At 33.9% G+C, this 22,244-nt stretch overlaps 1 protein-coding gene across 1 annotated transcript; it reads right to left on the minus strand.

Moving 5' to 3' along the window:
- Positions 1–414: 414 nt before the first annotated feature.
- On the minus strand, positions 415–16,713 carry LOC106670414 (basic leucine zipper transcriptional factor ATF-like 3). Its single transcript, XM_014400717.2, has 4 exons — positions 16,598–16,713; positions 11,458–11,601; positions 5,996–6,147; positions 415–761 (listed from the first exon to the last, which is right to left on the minus strand). The coding sequence occupies exons 1-4, from the start codon at positions 16,674–16,676 to the stop codon at positions 615–617; spliced, it is 522 nt and encodes a 173-aa protein (XP_014256203.1). The 5' UTR covers positions 16,677–16,713; the 3' UTR covers positions 415–614.
- Positions 16,714–22,244: the final 5,531 nt, after the last annotated feature.

The following is a 22,244-nucleotide window of genomic DNA, read 5'->3' on the forward strand; positions in this document are numbered from 1 at the left end:
GAAACAAAAAGAAGAAAACAAAATTAGATCTTTCACAATCATTTATTACAAAAACATCTTCACAAACAAGGATGTTTTCATAAACATTTCTTATATATTAAGGCTGCATGTAATTACGTTTTATCATTAAAATGTACAATAATGTTGTTATTTCCGTTTGGTTTGTTACAATTTTCACTCATTTTAATATCTTATTAGCAAGAATAAATTGCGTTTAAAACCTTCTCATGAAAGATGGTAAACATGTTATTGTGTCATTGTATGAGAGTGAAACGAATTTGTATTAGTTGTTTTGAATTTTATTGATGATTAAATTTATCCTATAATCCTATTTGAAAGGCACTACGTTAAATTAAGTCAAGAGTTCTGAATGTCTTCAGCTGTTTAAAGGATAGAACTAAATTCTAAATTATTATCCTTTTGTACAATTGACCTAAGAGACTACTTACTAACGCAAATTCAGTAACAATGAGAAACAAATGATTTGATTTTATAGGTAAAGATCGGTTATTTACAGTAGGTTTTAATAGGTTTTTCTGCCTCGCTATTTTTCTTTTATTCACCAAATTCAACATCTAAAACAACAAAAATCAACAACTTGAGAACTGTTTCGTCTACTTCAGAGAGCATATTTCATGCGGCTCGGACATTTTATGGTGGAGCAAAAGTTGCCTCAACGATTGCGCTTCTTCTCTCAAAGTGATAACTTGGGCCCGTAAAACGGCATTTTCATGTTCGAGCATACTAGCCCGGAGAGCAATCTGAAAAAAGTAAACGTAGTTTGACATTTCGATTTTGGAACACAAACAAAAACAATTTTTTTTAAAATTATTATTATCTACGATAATCATTAGATAGTGGCTATGTCTCACTGATGGATGTCATAAGTAATACACTCACACAATAATGATATATTAAATAAACATAATAATAGATAATAACAATTGTTTAATCTACTTGGACCGCATACTCCCACCATTCTCATATATCAGGCATACTTTTAAAGTTCAAAATGGAAAATAAAAGCCAAGAAATTGCAGAAGAAATTGAAGGGTATATCTTCAATTAGGAGCAATTTTTTGGCTCCATATAGAGAGGGTGTAGTAATGTCACCCGATATGAAAATCATGCTTGAGCACTGCAGCGAGTATGTGGCTCTACCGCCTCAGTTTTTGGTGGAAACTGGGTTGTTTTATTGTGTACAATACTGCTAAGTTTGTGTCCCCAGCTATGTTGAAAGTGAATGTATTTATTAGCGAGAATATGTAGAGTGAAAGGTGTGATTTTTCAGTTCTTCCCTAAATGTTGTTCTGTATATTTCCTAATATCTAGAATGAAATCTCGGAAATATTTTGATATTTTCTTTCATATAATTTCATTTTTTCCTATTTTTAAATATTTGATATTACATATATTTGATATTTACAACTTAAAATAATGTATTAAGCAAATTCACTATTTTTCGTGGTCCGCTTAGCCAATTAATATCATTCAATTAACTATTAAAAATGGCAAAAAGGAGGAAAAATTCAAAAGGTGGGGTTGAGATGGAAAGTTCGTGCCCGAGTGGATCGAAGTCACGGTAGACCAAGTGGTAGAGTAGCGGCGTATCAAGCCGAAGGTCGTAGGTTCAAATCCCGCTCGTGACACTGACTTTTTTATCTCAACTTAAAACCCTTAATTAATTGAATGGTATTAAGCAAAGTTCACATATGCTGAATTTGCCATTTGAGTCTCGTAGATGTTGCTCTACTCCTTTAAATACTTAAATACTACTATTTCAAACTTATCAGTAGCCCCTGATATTTTATGATGCTATATTATTGATTGTCACACTACTAAAAAACTCAAGTTCAACATATACTACTAACCACCCACAAAGACATAAGATGCATCCCTTAAATAAATGTAGTTTGAATAGTATTATGACTAGAGATTATGATAAAACAGCATCACATTACAGATACATTGTACTCGCCTCATATGGCACCAACGATAACAAAAACTAACAGCAAATTCCAATTCAACCTTCAGCTCTGACCCGACCTTCACCAAACGTGGGAATGGCTAACATATAATTTTTAAAAATATAGTTCCTACTCACAGTAAGTTGATTTGCAACGATACGGATTTCGAGCTTTTAGCTCATCATCAGATTGAAGGAGTTCTACAACCACGTCTCTCGACATGAATTGCAAAAGTGAACCCGCTGATACCCCCGCCAACGCGACGTTCCAATGAGAAGCTGGTTTTTAATGCCACTCAATTTGAACGTGCGAAAAGCAGAAATTATAACACAAGTAAATATTATAATAGTAAATACTGTAAGAAATTGAACATCGCACTCACTCCACCATTCATCATTTCTATGGCTAACATATTTCCAACTTGGTAACTCCTCCAAAATGTGATCAGATACCTTTGATGTGTCAGGGGGGATTGAAGCAATGAACAGACTCAAAACCCCGTAAGCACACTGATCAATCAAATCAATGATCACTCAAACAAAATCTATACCACTTGCCAAAGAGAAATACAAACAAAAAACACATAATAATGAACAGACGCGAAATAAACAACATTCACATACGACAATGTTCGATTATAATACAAACGTGTGGTGATTAGTGACCGTTAATCGATAATTATTCAGAAATCGTGAAATGCGGAAGAAATGTGTGGTGATTAGTGACCGTTAATCGAAAATTACTCAGAAAACGTGAGATGCGGAATGTGTGGTGATTAGTGACCGTTAATCGATAATTATTCAGAAAACGTCAGATGAAAAATGTGTGGTTATTAGTGACCGTTAATCGATAATTATTCAGAAATCCGCATCTCACGATTTCTCAAAAATTATCGATTAACGTTCACTAATCAACATACATTTCTACACGAGAAGAACGAAGAACATGGGATTCTATGAACAAATTCCAATTACATATCGACACGAAGCTAAAAATAAAACACCAGATCGCATCTCACGATTTCTGAATAATTATAATATAAACCACAAAACAACAATACTGTTTCAACATTATTACACAAATACACACAACAAAATACGGGCTAGGATAGGGCAACTCGACTTCTGCCATATTTGGAAAATGTTTTTACAAAACTTGGAATAGAAATGCTTCCCTGAATTCATGGCAAAACAGAACATTAGATAAATATACAAATACGTGGATGAGATCCTCTGCACATATATAACCCGAACATATGAATCTGGCGAAAAAAGGCAAAATTGCTCTGAGATTTTGAAAGCCATTCCAATGAGTGGCACCTACGATTGGTGAGGCAACGGGAATCTTTGAATCTTATTTTGTCTATTAATGCTGTATTATTATAAAAGTAAAGGGAAACGTATTTTCCAGTCATACAGGAAAACATAATGTCCTACTATCTGTTGGGTCGTACGAACGAGTCTTTATTACTTTATAATAAATTTTTCATATCATAATCCATTAAAAAATCATGGGCTCTGGCGAGATTCGAACCCAGAACCGCTGGCGTGTCAAATACGTGTCGGACGCCCTAACCACTCCGGCTCTCTGGACTCCAACAGTTGAATTTTTTTTTATTGATATATTATAAATGTAACGGGAATATACGACTAAAGCCAGGAACACACCCGATGCTACGCCATGCGACGCTACCCGATGCTACCCTATGCTACCCAACGCCTTGCCACGTTTTGGTGGGGTGTGCACATCTATCCGACGCAAGCACAAGTAGCGTACTGTCCACAGCGTTTATCACAATAATCACTATCACAACCGCAACGCATCTTTTGTTCTTAATGCACTATTTTGAACAAAACCTTGTAATAAATTGTTAGTTAAATTTTATGAGCACAACCATCTAATAAATTGTTTGTTAAACTTAATTGTTTTAAATAAAGTTACTCCTAACCATCATAATTAAACAATGTTTATAAAAACTTATGCATTTTTGATCTCGTTTAATTTGGTTTACATTAAAATAACATGTTGTAATTAATATAACGACAAAATTACATGTACTTAGTTTGAAATAAACTACAAAAAATATGAGTGTCCTGTTCTGATGCTACCCGACATTACAAAATGGTGTAATTTTACGAGCAAAACTATGAAATAAATTGTTAATTAAATTTTATGAGCAAAACCGTGTAATAAATTGTTCCAATTTTAGTATATGTACCGCCGAAGCGAGTACAATAAATTGTTAGTTAAATTCATTATATCAAAAAATCGTATTCCGGTGTTTTGATTAATTTTCTACCAAACCATTAAAATTAATTTTTTAAATAAAAACTAATTAATTTTTAATCACAGTTAATTTGGTTTATATTAAAATAAGTATGTTGTAATTAATATAACGACAATAATACATGTAGTTTGAATAAAAATATGAGTGTCCGGTTCTTTTGTCTTCGACTGTACTCGATGCGACCCGACGAAAATCTGGACAGTGGGGATCGCAGAGCGTCGGGTAGGTTAGCGTGGCATAGCATCGGGTAGATGTGCACGGGGGTAATGCAACCTTATGGAAAATCGGAGTCTGGATTTGCGTCGGGTAGTATCGGGTAGCGTCGCATGGCGTAGCATTGGGTAAGTGTGTTTCTGGCTTAAAGCACAAATATTTATCTAATGGCTAAGTGCAATGGCGAAAAACGACTGACAACAACCACGAGGGGTGGCTGCAACGGTTCATCGTAAAAGAACCGTTACAGCATAGACACAATAAAAATTAGTAAACAAAAACACACAAAAATAAACTGACATATATAAAAAGAAATAGACAAGTGAAAGAGGTATACAAATTAATTTAAAATATTAGTAATGCAAACTACCTTAAAGACAACAAACTCAATAGGAAAACGTCTGAGCCAAAACTTACAATTAGACAATAATAGCACAGGTATTCAATAACATGCAAATTTAGAGAAAAATACATCAGTCAAGAAGGAAAATAAAATTTCGATGTAAGCAAATAATTTTGGGGAGAAAAAGGTCAAACTGAGCGATTCACCTAACACAAAACCACCTCGAACCTTCAACAGAACAGACAGGCCTATAAATGTTCTATGAAGAACAAAAAGAATGAAGGAAACACGAAACAATATGGAAATATGAAAACTCATGAATACACAAAACTATATGCAATTTTTTTTTACTTCATTTATTTTTATCTAAAATTACTTAGTAGATGAAATTTATGTATGCACGAAGTGGATAGTTCTCAAGATTGCGTTAAATAAAGAAAGACGACGGCTTTTGTTAGGAAGTTCGTGAAGAACTGCAGCTTTTATCAAATCGTAGTAAATAGTACGTATATAAATTAAAAAGAAAAATAATCGAATATCACAAAACCTACTGAACCACACAAAATATAAAATGGACCTGACTAAACAAATAATTATGCACTGAAGATAATGAGACTCGTCTGATAGCACATAGACCAAAACAGCAAAGTTTTCAATCCAATATGATTGGAAATGACCAATCTATAATTATAATCGTTTGGGCCTTGTTTAACGGTAAGTAAATCATAGAGGTCCTCATAAAAATTGGCTAAAGACCTACCAACGACGCTATGACTCAAACTACAATAATATTTCCCTGGTCCCAGCATCGTTGTAAACTCGCAACAGTGCTAAACTAACATTCAAATTAATTAAAGGTAATTTAATAATTTAATGCCGTAGTTACCGTTAGTCGAATTAATGTACTCAACTAATGTCCTACCTGCAAATTTTGATTAACAACACTTTAGCGTACTACTCCGAATTTATCGCAGTAAGGCCTGTATTAAAAACAAACATATTCTAAGATAGATATTTTTCTAAGACCAAGTGGAACCAATGAACTTGATTGCAATTAACTTTTAATGCTTCCACTAAGCATGTCTCGAAAATCTTTTGTCGGTTTAGTTTTTCTGGCAAAACTTGGTTGAACTTTTTGGTAACAATACGAGATGGAAAGTACAAACTAAATTGAAAACTCATTACATGGTCCTCTCTCAGCCTTCTTGCGTCCCTTGATTTTTTTGCCGCTTGATTGTTCCTTTTTCTCCTTTCGTAGTATTTCTCATCCTTTTGTTCGACAGGGATTGGTTTCTTTTCACTCCTCGGCCTTCTCGGTGATCCGACCGTTCTCAGAGCTGTAAAAACAGACTGAAATTATTTAATGTTTATATTTGTTATACTTATTAATTATATTATAATTAATTGCAAGTGAAATGTAATGCTAAAAATTCGAATAATGTTCTCTCCCGCCCTTTCTNTCTCTCTCTCTCTCTCTCTCTCTCTCTCTCTCTCTCTCTCTGGTTTGGTTTAAAACAAAACAGGGTTTGGTTATGGAGTTTTAAAAAAATTTTATGACGACAAAAAATGGTTTTGTTATTGTCTCGATTCTATTAGAAAGCAGGAGATTATTCGACCTGGCAATAGACCGGAGATCGGATTGCAAAATTGGAGAACCCGGGAGAAACCCTGTTATCTGGCAACCCAACACTATCCGATAAATGGTTACAGTTTAACAGAGGGTATTTAAGAGTAGGTTTAACGTACTATTCATCGAACCTGCCAACAAAGGGCAATTATTAAAAACTCCCCGTGTGATACAACATCCGTCAATAGCTGCGCTTGTTACTGCCCCGGGTGAAAACAGAAAAGCACGTTGATTGCGCAATTTTATTGCTCGTGTATATAAAACTTTAGATCGATCAAAAAGAGAACTGAAATGAATTTAATAGTCATACAAACCAACGAGTTCTCGTGATCAACCCATGTTATGTATGTATAGTTCACGTTACTACGAAAAAATACTTTAGTGCTGAACGTAAAAATAAGCTATATCCAATTTTATCATTTGCCAAAAAACGAAAAGCGACCTCTAAAATATATCATCCACTCCAATCAATAATCATTATCGTATCCCTACACCCTTTGAACCACATGATTTTTCGGCCCTTCGATAATTTTTGTGTGGTGTTTAGTGACCGGTAGTTAATTCTTATTTGGAGATCGTGAGATGCGGTCTGGTGTGAAGTAGGTTTAGAAAACCATTTTCTTTATCGTGGCAATGTTTCGATTATTATTGATTTCATCTTCAGGGCCTGGGATTTATTTATAAACATGGTTTAAATTATACAAATACATGTAAGATGTGAAACTTGATTTATACAATGATAGAAATTTTAGGTTCAATCAATGTACACAGAAAACACACACTTTGAGTGAGTAGAAATACTTTGAATGAACCTAAAACTTCTATCATTGTATGCATTCATTTCTACATCTTACATGTATTTGTATAATTCATTCACGATCTCCAAATAACCTTTGCAAAGTCTTCATGCTTAAAGATCATAATCCTAAAAGACCTCTTCGCAAAATTTCTTTATCAGGCTCACGTTATCCCCTATACACTGCAAAAGTGCTTGTTCTTCGCCTACAAATCATCGTGGTAATCTTAAATATAATCCATCAAATACCAGTAGTGTTTCGGCGGTAACGCCCGCCATCATTCAGCAAAATCATCGCCACATCCGCCCAAACAGAATTACTGAGAGAATTCTACAATATATCCTATGTCTTAGATTTGATAAGGAACGAAGGTTAAGGAACCGAAACTCCCATTTTTCCACGCAGTAACTTTTCCTGTAGATTATCTTGCGTACATTATCCGATTCTATCCATCCGGAGCGTTGTAGACGTTATTTCTGTCTCCCTTGAGTTGAACGAGTGACAGGGCTTGGATCGAGTTTGGCACTCCGGCTTCCTGATCTTCCTTCTTCCTACACCCTTATCATTCGAAGCTACCTCACTGACCAGCACTTCCGAATCCTTGAAGGGTCGGCATCTGCCCCAAAACACCTAATCCTTGTTGGTGTTCTCTCGGCTGTATTTGGCCAATGACTGGCACCTACGATTGGTGAAGCAACGGGAATCTTTTAATCTTATTTTGTCTATTAATGCTGTATTATAATAAAAGTAAAGGGAAAAGTAATTTCCAGTCATACAGGAAAGCACAATGTCCTACTATCTGTTGGGTAGCACGAACGAGTAGTCTTTATTACTTTATAATAAATTTTTCATACCATAATCCATTAAAAAATCATGGGCTCTGACGAGATTCGAACCCAGAACCGCTGGCGTGTCAAATACGTGTCGGAGACCTAACCACTCCGCCTCTCTGAACTCCAACACTTGAATTTTTTTTATTGATATATTATAAATTTAACGGGAATTTACGACTAAAGCACAAATATTTATCTAATGGCTAAGAACAATGGCGAAAAAGGACTAACGACAACCACGAGGGGTGGCTGCAACGGTTCATCGTAAAAGAACTGTTACAGCGTAGACACAATAAAAACTAGTAAACAAAAACACACAAAAATAAACTGACATATATAAAAAGAGAATAAATAGACAAGTGAAAAAGGTATACAAATTAATTTAAAATATTAGTAATGCAAACTACATTAAAGACAACAAACTCAATAGGAAATCGTCTGAGCCAAAACTTACAATTAGACAATATAGCACAGGTATTCAACATGCAAATTTAGAGAAAAATACATCAGTCAAGAAGGAAAGAAGTAACTTTCCCTGTAGATTATCTTGCGTACATTATCCGATTCTATCCATCCGAAGCGTTGTAGATGTTATTACTGTCTCCCTTGAGTTGAACGAGTGTCAGGGCTTGGATCGAGTTTGGCATTCCGGCTTCCTGATCTTCCTTCTTCCTACACCCTTATCATTCGAAGCTACCTCACTGACGAGCACTTCCGAGTCCTTGAAGGGTCGGCATCTGCCCCAAAACACCTAATCATTGTTGGTGAATCTCTCGGCTGTATTTAGCGCCCACACTGTATCAGGTATACACAGCTGACCTCCCATCCAATCTTCAAACTCCTTTACAAACGATAGAGCGATCCTCTCTAATAATCCTGATTCAATTATTTCCACTCGAATCCTTCAGGAACACTGCACACTAAGAGAAGTGATGTGAAAAAGAAAAGAATAAAATTTTACCCAGAAAAACTCACTCCTATAACCATCACAATCCGCAAAATGTACCCTCCTCTATTCAATCAAATACTCATCTCATGTGCGGACAAGGTGCGTCATGTAGAACCGTGTCGTGGAATCCACGAGTTAAATAACAAATTATGAAACAGAGCTCTTTCACGACTTTTTGATAAACAATCTATCTTACCCCTCTAAAGCAAAAGGCTACTTTGTAACACCATTTTACATCCGATATGGACTGTAAGTGTGCGGTCTCCAATTGCATCAAAGAGCCCATTCCACAATCCTCAGAAAAATCCTAGATGCTCCTTTGTATGTGTTCCACGAAACTGCCATACAGACCTAAATATTCCTTCTGTTCAAGATATAATCCATTCGTGTTATGGCCAATTTTATACAAACACTCCACGCTGATTAAAGATACGTTGGTCGTTAGATCACCTTTCCAATATTAATGAAAATAACTTCATTAAGTACCTCAATTAAGTAAGGAACACCTAGGATAAATAGGAGTACTGCCAATGGGTAGTGACGTGCGATACCAATCGATATGTGTAAAATATCGAATATTTTCTTTCGATACCGAGTAATTTTGGTATCGAATATTGTCATTCGATACAAGTACTGTATCGAATATTTTTTGTAGTATCGGAAAATATAATTAAATCGATTTTTCGTCGAGTGTTCAAGTAATTTAGAATTGTTATTTACCGTTCGAAACGTACCTCCCATCAAACTGGGAATTGACTAGAGCGCCTACTAGCGGCATATGTGAACAAAGATAATCTAGATTTTTAATTCGTGGTTGGTAACTCTGCTGATAATTCTGGTAACTCATAATTCTTTCCCGCGTCGCATTTTCAATTTCAGTAATTTCTTATAAAATATTTTTGTCTTCAAGTCCATAAAATGTGTTCGCCTTCTTTCTCGGAGGTCGATACCTAATCATGTCTCCTCCCAAAAGTAAGGCATAAGGTTATTTTCCTAAGAAAACTGAATCGTTGACGTCTTGAGAACTCTGGTGAATACAGTGGGAATACGCCTTATCTTTTCAAGCATTTGAAAACCAAACACCCGTTGATCAATTTTCTCAAAACTCGATAACGATAAAATTGAAATATCGATTATGCTGAAATGTGTTGGCAGCTTTTCCTTGTTTTTCACCTACATACCAACTGTATGAAAAAATACTTAAAAATGAAAAAAAAACTACAATTTCTTGATTATTTTAACGCATGAGCGTATTTTAACCAAAGTCCACAATAGTAAGTTGATCATTCATGAATAAACGAAAACGTACTCAAATGAATAAGTACGGGTTAGTATCGAATGATTTCTGTCAATATTTGAGTAGTATCCAATATTTCTTTCGATACCAGTATCGAGTACTTGTATCGAATATTTACGGGTATGGCATGTCACTACCAATGGGTAGTTTCTACACCTTCATTTATTTATTTAATTTTTACGATGTTTGTTACTTTTTGCTCAATTGAAGTTAGTTATTATATAGTGTCAATAAAAAAATAGGCCATACTATTTTAACTAAGCATACTTGTTCTTTTACTACAGAATTTACGCAACTATTCTTCTATTTCATCCCAACATCTGACTTTACAACTCACCAAACCTATAACATTATATGAAGTTAAAAAAAATTAAAGCCTATCAAACACGCTGGGTTACCTCAGTTTTTAACAATTTATCTCCCTCTTGTCGTAGAGTTTTCTATATTTCGATTCTTAGGTTGCTTTACATTAGAAAATTCTATTAGCCGGATTTCGAGCCTTTTAGCTCATCATCAGGTTCAAGGACTNCAAATGATATAACTAAAATCCTATAAATATCTATATAGGATATTAGTTAATGGTACAAGCTAAAAATAGCTACGGTTTGGTTTATTATATTGTCATAATTCTCTCATTTTGTCTAAACAACTATTCGGCCATTAGGCTACTTTTCATTTTTGAATTTTAAAACGTTTCGGAAAATGCCCAGTCATTACCCATCTGGTTAAAAAAAGCTCAGTAACTTTTATATCATTAATGTCTCAGGGCACAAGTTATAATGATGATGTTTCTCTATCGTGGAGAATCGCATAAATGGGCTTCATCAAATGTTTAATGTCTCAGGATCCACGAACGATTCAAGTTTATGAAACTATCACGGAATTACTTCTTGGAGTGTCATTACAAATAATTGCCCCTTTTTTCGCTAATATTCCGTTTCCGAAGGTGTTGTGATATTATATCCTTATTCAAGTTGTAGACATATTGATCATTTAATTGCTTTTGTAATTAAAACAACCCCCATGCTTGGTGGGACGAGCCCGGTGTTTCTAACCGTCTGCTATTTCCCGAATTTTTCTTAATAAAAGTTTTTTTCGGCGGGTTTTTTTCGTTTATTGTTATTACATCGAACAATTTGATTACCTGACTTGATGTCCGTTTGAGGTAATGATAAAATTGGGGGTGATGTGTAAGGGTAGGGCGGCGGAGGCAAAAACAGAGGAGTTGATACCAAAGGGTTCACCAAGCCATCTCTTCCAACTTCCTGTGATACTTGAACTTCACTATCTGAAAACAAACAAAATTTATTCTATTTAAAAAAGTAATATAATTATAAAACGTTTATTTAAAAGAAATATGTAATGAGTAACTTAATAAACATTTTCAGAATTAGAAGTATCGACCACTTTTTCACTTACGAACACAGGATCAAAGTATAATTTTAAAGAAAAAAAAATTAGTTGCTAGTGCCAAGCTTTCGACCTATTTGAAGGCCATCATCAGAGCAAAACAACATTAAATATGCCTACAAGTTGACATATTTGTTTTTACAGGCGATCTCAAATTTCCTTGAAAACTGACTCAGTCCCAACGATGTGACAGTCGGTCTTCAATGAAATTTGACATGGCCTTGAAAACTGACTCAGTCCCAACGACGTGACAGTCGGTCTTCAATGAAATTTGACATGGCCTTGAAGACTGAATCAGTCCCGACATCGTGACAGTCTGTCTTTAAGGAAATTTGAGATGGCCTTGAAGACTGAATCAGTCCCAACATCGTGACAGTCGGTCTTCAAGAAAATTTGTGATCGCCTTGAAGACTGAATCAGTCCCGAAATCGTGACAGTCTGTCTTTAAGGAAATTTGAGATGGCCTTGAAGACTGAATCAGTCCCAACATCGTGACAGTCGGTCTTCAAGGAAATTTGAGATCGCCTTGAAGACTGAATCAGTCCCAAAATCGTGACAGTCGGTCTTCAAGAAAATTTGTGATCGCCTTGAAGACTGAATCAGTCCCAACATCGTGACAGTCGGTCTTCAAGAAAATTTGTGATCGCCTGTAAAAACTTAAATATGTCGATCTGTAGACAAATTTAAGGTTGTTTTGCTCTGATGGTGACCTTAAAATAGGTCGAAAGCTTTTTATTTTTCAAGACCATACCTTCATTCAGTGATCGTTAATGGTTCATATGACGTCTACTGTTGCGAACACTCGTTAAGAAAATGGTAAAAACCTACTCAACTTAAACTGCCCTGGATTAATAGAAAATGCACAGCGGGCTTGGTATTGCTAATATCAGCAATCCAATGTGATATTCATTATGCATATTTGGTATTTATGATAATTTTGTTTTAATTCTACTGTATTTTATAATAATTTTCATATTTTTCGTAATAATAAATTCGCCGGTATCGGGTCTCTCTTTGGCATGGCGGACTTGACTATGGAATAAAAAATTCATAATAATAAAAATTAGTTCAAAAATGAATTTATAACGGTAGAGACATTGACGTGATCGGTTTTATTTCGTAGATCGTTTTATTTTTTTTAATTACGTGTAAAAACTTCAAATAATTAGAAAAACAAAGTTTTTAAGAGTTAAACTAACAACTTTAAGTTTTATGTTATTATAAGTGAGAAAAATAAATATTAAAAAAAATTAATTAACAAATAGAAAATAGAATGACGGTCAGTTTGAGGGAAAATAAATATTGACGTAAAATTTTATATTTGGTATGTTTTGAGTGCGGCCGGTGTATTTGATATTCATAATAATAAAAAAAGCTAGTTCACAAACGAAATAATTATAACAGTGACATTAACATGATTGGTTCAATAAGGTTGATAGTTTCATATTGTTGGATTCTGTTTAAATGTAAATAAAGGACAAACTTTTAAGGGTCAAATTATCACTAACAACGTGGGACCACAGATTTTTAATGAAACTTTGGTAGTAATAGGTCGAAAAATAAAATATTTTTAGAGTTTTTGACCGTATTGACATAGTTGTTTTTTTTTTAATTTAGTTGTCTGCCTTTGTTGTGTACGTACTTCAAAGTTATTCATATATCACTCGGTTCGTTCATTTAAGTAACATAAGAAAATAATATGGAAAATCGAACTACGTGTATTAATAAAAAGTTCCACACCCAAACGACACTTCAAACTTCCAGTAAAGTAAGCCAAAACTATTTTTGTTTATATGAATTTATATGAAATACCCATTTTTATGACAACCAAAAAAATATAAATTTTTAGATTGTTTAAGTGGAGAACATCAATCGTTTTCTCCGATGGTTCCACTTAAATATCATATCTCTTCTTAATTTTATCCAAAGTCAACCTTATGTAATCAATGTTTAGGTTTTATGTTATTATAAGTGAGAATATAAAGTTTAAAAAAAATTAATTAAAAAATAGAAGGTAGAATGTTAAATTTGGGAGGATAAATATTGACATAAAATTTTGTATTTAGGATCTTTTGGAGTGCGGACGGTGTATTTGACACGCATAATAATAAAATCACCTAGTTCACAAACGAACTAATTATGACAAAGACATTAATGTGATTGACTCGATTAGGTTGATTGTTTCATATTGTTGGATTATTTTTAAAAGTAAATAAAGGACAAACTTTTAACGGTAAAAATATCACTAACGAGAACGTTTTTAGTGTCAGTAATTTATAATTTTTTTAAAATGTTTTTCTGCCTTTGCTGTGTTTGTCTTTCTACCGATTTGTAAATAGGATAACAAAATAATAAGGAAGATCGTACTAAATGAGATTGGATGAATAAAACGTTAGAAAGATCAAACGACTCACAGTACAGTAAGAAAAAAACTTTTTTGATAAGAAACCACAAATAAGATTCGCTTGAAGCACCCTTTAAAATCCTAAATTAGGAATTTTTATAACAAAAAAACTGGACATTTTTGGGTTGGATCAGGCGTGGGCATCTTTTTTTTCTCCTATGTCAGGTGTCCCATTTAACAATTCATAATTTCTCTGGATTTTATCCCAATTCAACTTTATTACAAGAGTTGAAAAGCTCTCTCTCTCTCTCTCTCTCTCTCTCTCTCTCTCTCCTCTCTTCTCATTTCAGAATATGTCATTATGAGTGAGAAAATGAAGGATGAAATCAACAAAAAATACTCAAACGTACTATTCATATCCCCCATTTTCATTTATTTACCGAAACCAAGTTTATACCATGAAAAATATGAAATTCTAAACTGTTATAGGTTAAATGTTAAAGTTATAAAGTTATTACTATTTCTATGTGATTTTCGAATAACAAAAAACGAAGACACATGGAAGGCTAAAATTTTGAAAGAAAAAATTTATTTTCCAAAACATTTGTGTATTTTTCAACGAAAAACTAATATTGATTATTTAATTCTTGATAAAATAAATTGTTTACGCTAAGTCACTACGCCAAAACAGTATTCGACTCCATAATATGGGTATCATAGATCTTGCCTTAATAGTACTTAATTTGTGACCGAGCACGTAGCAAAAAAAGTCCATAGTCCAATGAAAATTAAAGTTAACCTAGTACGTACTTGATAACCAGTACCATTATTTAAGTTCAGGCAGACTCATATTTGTTCTAAGAACCAACTTGTAATCTTTGAGTTCAAAATGTTCCCATTGTGGGGTATTAATTTTGCCAACTGTATTTTGTCAAATAATTTAAATTATATTTAAATAATAGAATAATTGATAAGTTGTATAATTATGGTCGAAAACATGGTCTACATAGGCAAGTCTTTTATTCCCGACGATTGTTTATTATATCATAACTATCGGATTATACAAAAGTTTAAATATTATTTAGTACCAATTAAAAATAATTGTGAAATCGTCTCTTTATGTCTGTAGGGTGATGAACCAGTAAATATGTCGTTTCCCGTTTTCGACAGACCAAAGCAGCGAACCAAAAATGATCGTAAATGAGCAAACTAAAAAAGTCTTTATTTGAAGAGACTCTTTTCCAAAACAAAGTTAAACTGGTTAAGCCCATTATTTCCAAAAACTCAACAATAAGACGATTTTCTTGTTAGAACAACCTTTCTTTTACCCAATTGTTTTTACCTACGTAAAATGTACATAACCTATATAAGTCTGATTTATTTTTTCTTCATTTCTTTATTAAACAAAAATGGGTGTAAATGGAAAACAATTTTACGAATTACAATTAATTAAGGTTTTTAGTTGAGATAAAAAATCGGATTGGATTCTCGACGACAAATGAAATGGCCACGGAGAGCTTTAGTGAAATATAATTCATACTCACTTGTCGTGTAATNGTCTTGCATCTGCATTTGTTTTATTATTATGTGTGGTGATTAGTGCACTCTCGACACGACACGCAAGAATAGCACAATTACACATAAGACAAACACTTTGGGCCCTGAAGATGATCTCAATAAAGATCGAAACGTTGGCACGATAAAGAAAATGTTTTTCTGAAACCTACACCACACCAGACCGCATCTCACGATTTCTAAATAAATTTTATTATTATGTTGTTTTATTTCACAATTGGACAATCTAGTTGACCGTCATACTAATGTGCGAAAAAATATAGTGGTTAGCATTTGATGAAATTAAAACCTTGCAAATACGACCCGAACTAATCCCATACACAGATAGTCAGCCATTTAAATTGATAAAACGAGGTGCGGGATCATCATCAAGATCACTTTACCGTGATGCACAGTTTTTGTTGTAGTGCAAGCAGTTCGGGAGACAAGAGACGCCTACAAATTTTTACAAAACGACGGATAGGTGAAGTCAAAGCGAGGGTACTTAATATTCAAAAAATTATGACGTTTTTGTCTACCTTTTACGAAATTCAGATAATATTTATACAAAAATTTTGCAGTATTAAAATTATTCATTAGGTACTTGGTGAAAAATTTACAAATTAAAGAGCGAATATCACTTTTCAAAAAGACCGGTTTTTAAAGTTAAAAACAAAAAGTCGTTCATGGATGCGGTGAATTTCCACCACGCCTCCCAGTGGTTTGGCCTTGGAATAGAATAGTGGTTACGAAATCAAATGAAAATATAACAGCAGATAATGTTTTATTATACTATTATAAATAGCATTATGAAAATTCTGATTGATATACAGCGATATGAGTATAAAGGATGTCGGATCAAGATGCCTAGGAAAAGACTAGGTTCTTTGAGCATCGAGTTTCTAGATCGGGTAAATTGCCGGAAAATTGGCCTTTTTCGTGCAATTTACAAGAGTCAGCCGGTGCAGAACGATACCTGACACCGGTCCAATGTACTGGTTATAACTCCTGAGAAGATGAAGGGCCGAGAACATGCTCTCGTTCAAAGAGAACATGCCATCAAAAGTGCACAATCGCTGCAGCCAGACGCCTCATTCCATAACCAATTTCCGACTAGAAAGGGAACCGTTATCGCTGACTGGAAAACGACGATAATAGACGTCTCAGCCAATAAAACTCGACGGCACGGGAGCGACCACGCCTTCCGGCGCAGAGCGTGATCCCCTGTGCTATTCCTTGCGGTCGACGACATAGTAACCATCGCAATACCGTTTCTATTATTTTATACCATATTAAAAGAAAATAAATTATTTTTAAACCTGTGAAAATTATATTCTAACTAATTATGTTCTTCGATAACTTAGGGTTACAGTGAAAACCCCAATAAAAAGGATGTTCAATGTTCTTTCTGATGATGTAACCAAATTTAGAGTAGGTTTATTATTTTACGAGATACTTTTTCGGCTCGATGAGAAAAAGATGTGAAAGGTTGAAATAGCACGAAAAGTCAAATATCTCGAATACAATTGAAAATCAGACTATTGACGTAGGAACTTTTTTGCCCCACTTAACATAGAAAAACTAGAAAATGGAATAACCGCCTGAAGTTTCCAAAGTTATTGCCTAAAAAATTAAATAAAGATTTTCTTAGTTCTGACAGCCGCTTACAGAAAAGTTGCTCGTGCTACTGAATTATTGAAATACTAAAAAAATTGTTTTTCAGTAACAAAAGTTCAAAAAAAATTGTTTATTAAGACCTTAATGTATAAAGGATCAGGGTAATAGAGCAAGAATAACACGTTTTTAAGCCAACGCCTTTATTAGGTCTTCCTCAGGGCAAACTCGGTGGTCAATTTTTAAACAAATATAAAAACAAATTATTGTAGCAGAGGTCTCTCTACAATATATATAAGAATACAACCCTGACAAATTTGTGAGCACTCAAGAGTTTTTTCTGCTTCTCTTCTCTTTTAAGAGCACAAGATATCTGAATCCTTTTTATGAAGGTCGTCCTTAGTTGTAACAGGAACTAGAATTAATTTTTAAGAGTTACCTATGTTGAAACATGGGCGTCTGTTCACGGGACTTCCTGCATATCAGTCGATTAGTTTTTGCACGTTAAACCAATTCCGTTATCATTATGAATTGTATAAAATAAATAATAATATATATTCATGGTTTTCAAATTATTCTATTTATTAAATTTTAAAGTAGCAAATTTGTAGCACAGCTGGATTGATTCTGCAAAAGAAAGAAATCTACCTCTCACTTCTTACTGTCGAGAGGTTTTTTTTTTTGTTCGTTTATGTTATGTGCTAAAAAATTACATTGCAGACCATGATTTTTTCGTTATTAGACATGTCCTTCTGTTGCTTTTCTGATTTCTGTCTCTAATCTTCTTATTCGATCTCTTGATGACTTTTTTAAAAAAATTTTATATTCGTTAATGTTGGTGACGAAAAACTTTGACGGAAAATGTCATATGTTACTTTTTGAAAATAAATTATTGAAACTTTTAAACCAAGTTATTTCTTTCAGTTTTTCCCTTTGAAGAATAAAGTTTTGCGTTGGGCCGAAAAACGATGAATAGAGTTTTCACTCGATTGGCACGTTTTTAACTCCCCTGTGCCTTAAAAAATCGAAATTCGGCCCAGGCTCGATTAAGGGGTGCCTCCCCGGAATCTTAGCTAAAAAGTATCTGCAGTGAGCTTGGAAGAGGTGTCGATGGAGGCAACCGATCACTCGTCGGTAAAAGTCCAGCGCGCATTGTAATGCAAAAAAGGAAGTTCGTCCGTACTTTCCCTGCCTGGGTCCTCCTCAGTAGCAAGGTCGACTTGACTGTGACGCTGGAAAAACCTTAGGGAAAAAGGACCTTATGGTTACCTAGGTATCACTGTACAATATTATGTTTTATAAATGTTAAAAAATTGATCTCTTTTTAAAAATGAAATTACGAACTTTAATAATTGAGTCGATGGGAAAAAAATTGATATTTATTTCGAGCTCATTTGTTTCTAAATCTGTATAGATTACCACACCCAGATGTTTAAGATCGTTTGACGAAAACTGGACAGATTACCGTTAAAGGCGAGTTTACAAGATTCACCTTAAAACCGACATGAATCGGTTTTTGTTCACACGTTTCAACAAAAACTTAATCAACTTTTGATTTGCAAACCATTGTATTTCTGTGTTTTTTCTTGTTCTCCCTTATAAATTGATCATCGCGTACTTTACGATAAAACTCAACGCATTTTCTCTCGAAAATTTCTTCAACTCGCGTCAACATTAGGCTGCAGGATTCATAAATTATAAACGTCGGCAACATTTGCGCCGAAGTATAGCGATCTGGTAATTTCCATTTCTTTGACAATAAAACTAAAGCATTTTCTCTCCAATCTGTAATTTTTATTATATATATTATTAAAATGATTTACCCATGTAATTTTTATTATACGGGGTATCCCAGTTCCTTCTGACGAAACTCAGGGAATCGATTCTACTCTTCGTTTGGAGCAAAAAATGCTCAGGAGAAAATATTCGGAAAGTTCTCTATTTTGAAGATATTCGTCAATTTAGGTTTTTTTTTCAACTTTTCACTACCTTACCACATAAAAACGCTTACAACTTCCAAAATGTTGAGACTACAACAAATCCAATTACACCATTTGAAAGAACGCTAAATTTGCTGTAAGATACTTCTTTGCAATAATCTGAATGACATAAAATGTTAGCCAATATCAGTTGGAAAATGTCAAAATTACAAAATTTAAAATTTTGGTCATGATTGCACGTTCTAATGAGGTTACAAAACAATACCTACAACTTGTCAAATTTTACAAAAACTTGTTCAACTAATATGCTTTAAGTTGATATATCCAGGTTTTTAAATAACATTCTAGTAGAGTTGAAAAATAACAATTGATTAAATGATGTTTGTAGATCGACCTGCAGATAATCAATGTAGAGATCAAATCTTCTTTAAGGTCTTTACTAGGTGAAAGAAAGACAAAAGTGTTGGGATCACCAAGCTTTCGGCAACATTTTGTTGCCATCATCAGGGCCTATTTATTAAGAAAAAATATACATAATTAATATAAATTTAACAATCAGCAATTAAAACAATAATGCATACTTTCCCAAGAGAGAAGAGAAAAAACTTCTCATCGGAAAAAACTGTAAAAGTGCTTTGGTTTAGGTTATGAAGCACATGGCCAGCATTCAGTTATACATGGTGAACAAGACATCTATGTAAAATAATGAATAATTATTCGCATATAACATTAATGATTAGTGACCGTTAATCGATATTTAAATTACCTCACTAATGAATTCATATAATTACAAGTCCAACTGTTTTTGTTCTTACTAGCTATTTTTGACATTAAAAAACATATGTTATCACAGAGTATTACATTAATGACTAGAATTACAGCTTGTTAAAATGATATGTACAAAGGATTACAATTAAGATGAGAACACGACACGCCGTCGCCTCACCTAAGGTTGGACTGTTACAGTTAGTGAAGACTACCAGGCTCTACGCACTCTCCATTATGCGCCCTCTAACGGTCGCCACCTTTTTTTCGTTTTTTATAAATTTCCAATAACCCCGCAACATAATGTTGCCGGTAAGCTTGGTGATCCCAACACTTATGTCTTTCTTTCACCTAGTAAAGACCTCAAAGAAGATTTGAACTCTACATCAACAATTGATTGTTCGAAAACGTGAGCTAAGGTAAATTTGAAGAGGGGGGTAGAAATAAATCAATTAGAATTCGCTTTGTAAAATGAAAATGACACATCTGTAATCTCACAAAAACCATACCAGAAAAAATCATAAAATAAAATGCAATGGTTCTTCTTGTAGCAAGCACCTAAAACAACAAAGGAGGAACTTTTCAGAGGAAATGCTCAAAGTGTTTTCCCTCTTCTCGAATGCATAACTGACTTTCAGAATTTCTCCCCCCCCTTCAAATTTACCTTACCTCACGTTTTTGAACATTCAATTGTTATTTTTCAGCTCTACTAGAACGTTATTTAAAAACCTGGATATATCAATGTAAAGCATATTAGTTGAAGAAGTTTTTGTAAAATTTGACAAGTTGTAGGTATTTTTTGTAACCTCATTAGAACGTGCAATCATGACAAAATTTTAAATTTTGTAATTTTGACATGTTCCAACTGATATTGGCTAACATTTTATGTCATTCAGATTATTGCAAAGAAGTATCTTACAGCAAATTTAGCGTTCTTTCAAATGGTGTAGTTGGATTTGTTGCAGTCTCAACATTTTGGAAGTTGTAAGCGTTTTTATGTGGTAAAGTAGTGAAAAGTTGAAAAAAACCTAAATTAACGAATATCTTCAAAATAGAGCACTTTCCGAAAATTTTCTCCTGAGCATTTTTTGCTCCAAACGAAGAGTAGAATCGATTCCCTGAGTTTCGTCAGAAGGAACTGGGACACCCTGTATATATATATTATTAAAATGATTTATCCAAATGAAAGATTTTTGTTACAGACGTGTTTCGAACCCACTCTCTGTATTTTTTATAAACAAACCGGTGATTTCAAAGGCCACAATGTCTATCATAAAACGCACAAAATTATTAACGGATTAATTACTGTTATCATAAATGTCGACAACTTTTGTGCCAAAGACGCTACGTTTGTAATAATAAATCCGGCATTTCGATAGGAATTAGTGCTTAAATTGAAATTCTAATAATTATAGCATCACACTTCAGGATCACTTGAGTTTCATTATTTTTTCATAAATAACAAACAAAACCACAGACGCGGAGTAAAAGTTGAACAGAAAACGGTCAACTGAGGCGTAAACATGTTTCAAGTAACGTTTCAACTTGAACGGTCATTCTAGAACGGAGACTTGAACTGTAAAATTGACTGGTTAAAACTTTAGTGTATCATCAAAAAACTCATTCAACTGGGTTGAATTGCGGTTTTCACGGCAGATTTCAATCAACTTGAGTTGATCAAAACCAAAGCCTAAACTGAACCTTACATATTCTATCTGAAAGCCAAGACCAAAAATATTATATATTCTTTTAGAATCACTTGTAATATTGAACATTTTACAAACATGATGTTAATTTGGTTCAAAATTCCGACATTAATAATACGACAGATAGTGATTCCACCTCGAATGAATGCAGAAAGAAAAGAAATCTTGAATGCGTGATAGCGTTGGACGAATTTTCTTTCTTCATGGTCCGCCTATTCAGCTGGTATCGGTCTGTCAGTGGTGGTTCGTTTGCTGGTTATTAGTCAGGCTTGGGTTTTTTGCTTTCCGACTTACACAATAAACAATGAGGATACAAAATGATTTGAAAAGATCAAATTACAAATTCCAGATTTTTCTATTTTCAACAAAATCCTATAACTGCATCTAAAACTGCAGTGCAGAATGGAGATGGCGTGATGCCGAAACTTCTTGACAAACCAAAACGGCAAGCCTAGAAAGATCAGAATGATAGAAAACGCATTACCATTATTGGGGTTGCTCAACCAATCTCTCTACAGGTTACGAAAATCCCAGCGAAATTTTTAAACAATTCTGTAAAGAAAACGGCCCAAGTTGATTTATTAATAAAATAAACCAT

The sequence above is a fragment of the Cimex lectularius genome, unplaced genomic scaffold (genome assembly GCF_000648675.2).
Source record: "Cimex lectularius strain Harlan isolate CLEC.00 unplaced genomic scaffold, Clec_2.1 scaffold103, whole genome shotgun sequence".
NCBI lineage: Eukaryota > Metazoa > Arthropoda > Insecta > Hemiptera > Cimicidae > Cimex > Cimex lectularius.

What these genes read in the sequence shown, in the direction of transcription:
- LOC106670414 (XM_014400717.2), bottom strand. Translation starts at nt 16,676, where the DNA reads ATGTTCTCTTTGAACGAGAGCATGTTCTCGGCCCTTCATCTTCTCAGG. An exon ending in GTACATTGGACCGGTGTCAG is followed by an intron (nt 11,602 to 16,597) that starts GTATCGTTCTGC and finishes GTTTGTTTTCAG; the next exon opens with ATAGTGAAGTTCAAGTATCA. An exon ending in TCAAACGGACATCAAGTCAG is followed by an intron (nt 6,148 to 11,457) that starts GTAATCAAATTG and finishes CTGTTTTTACAG; the next exon opens with CTCTGAGAACGGTCGGATCA.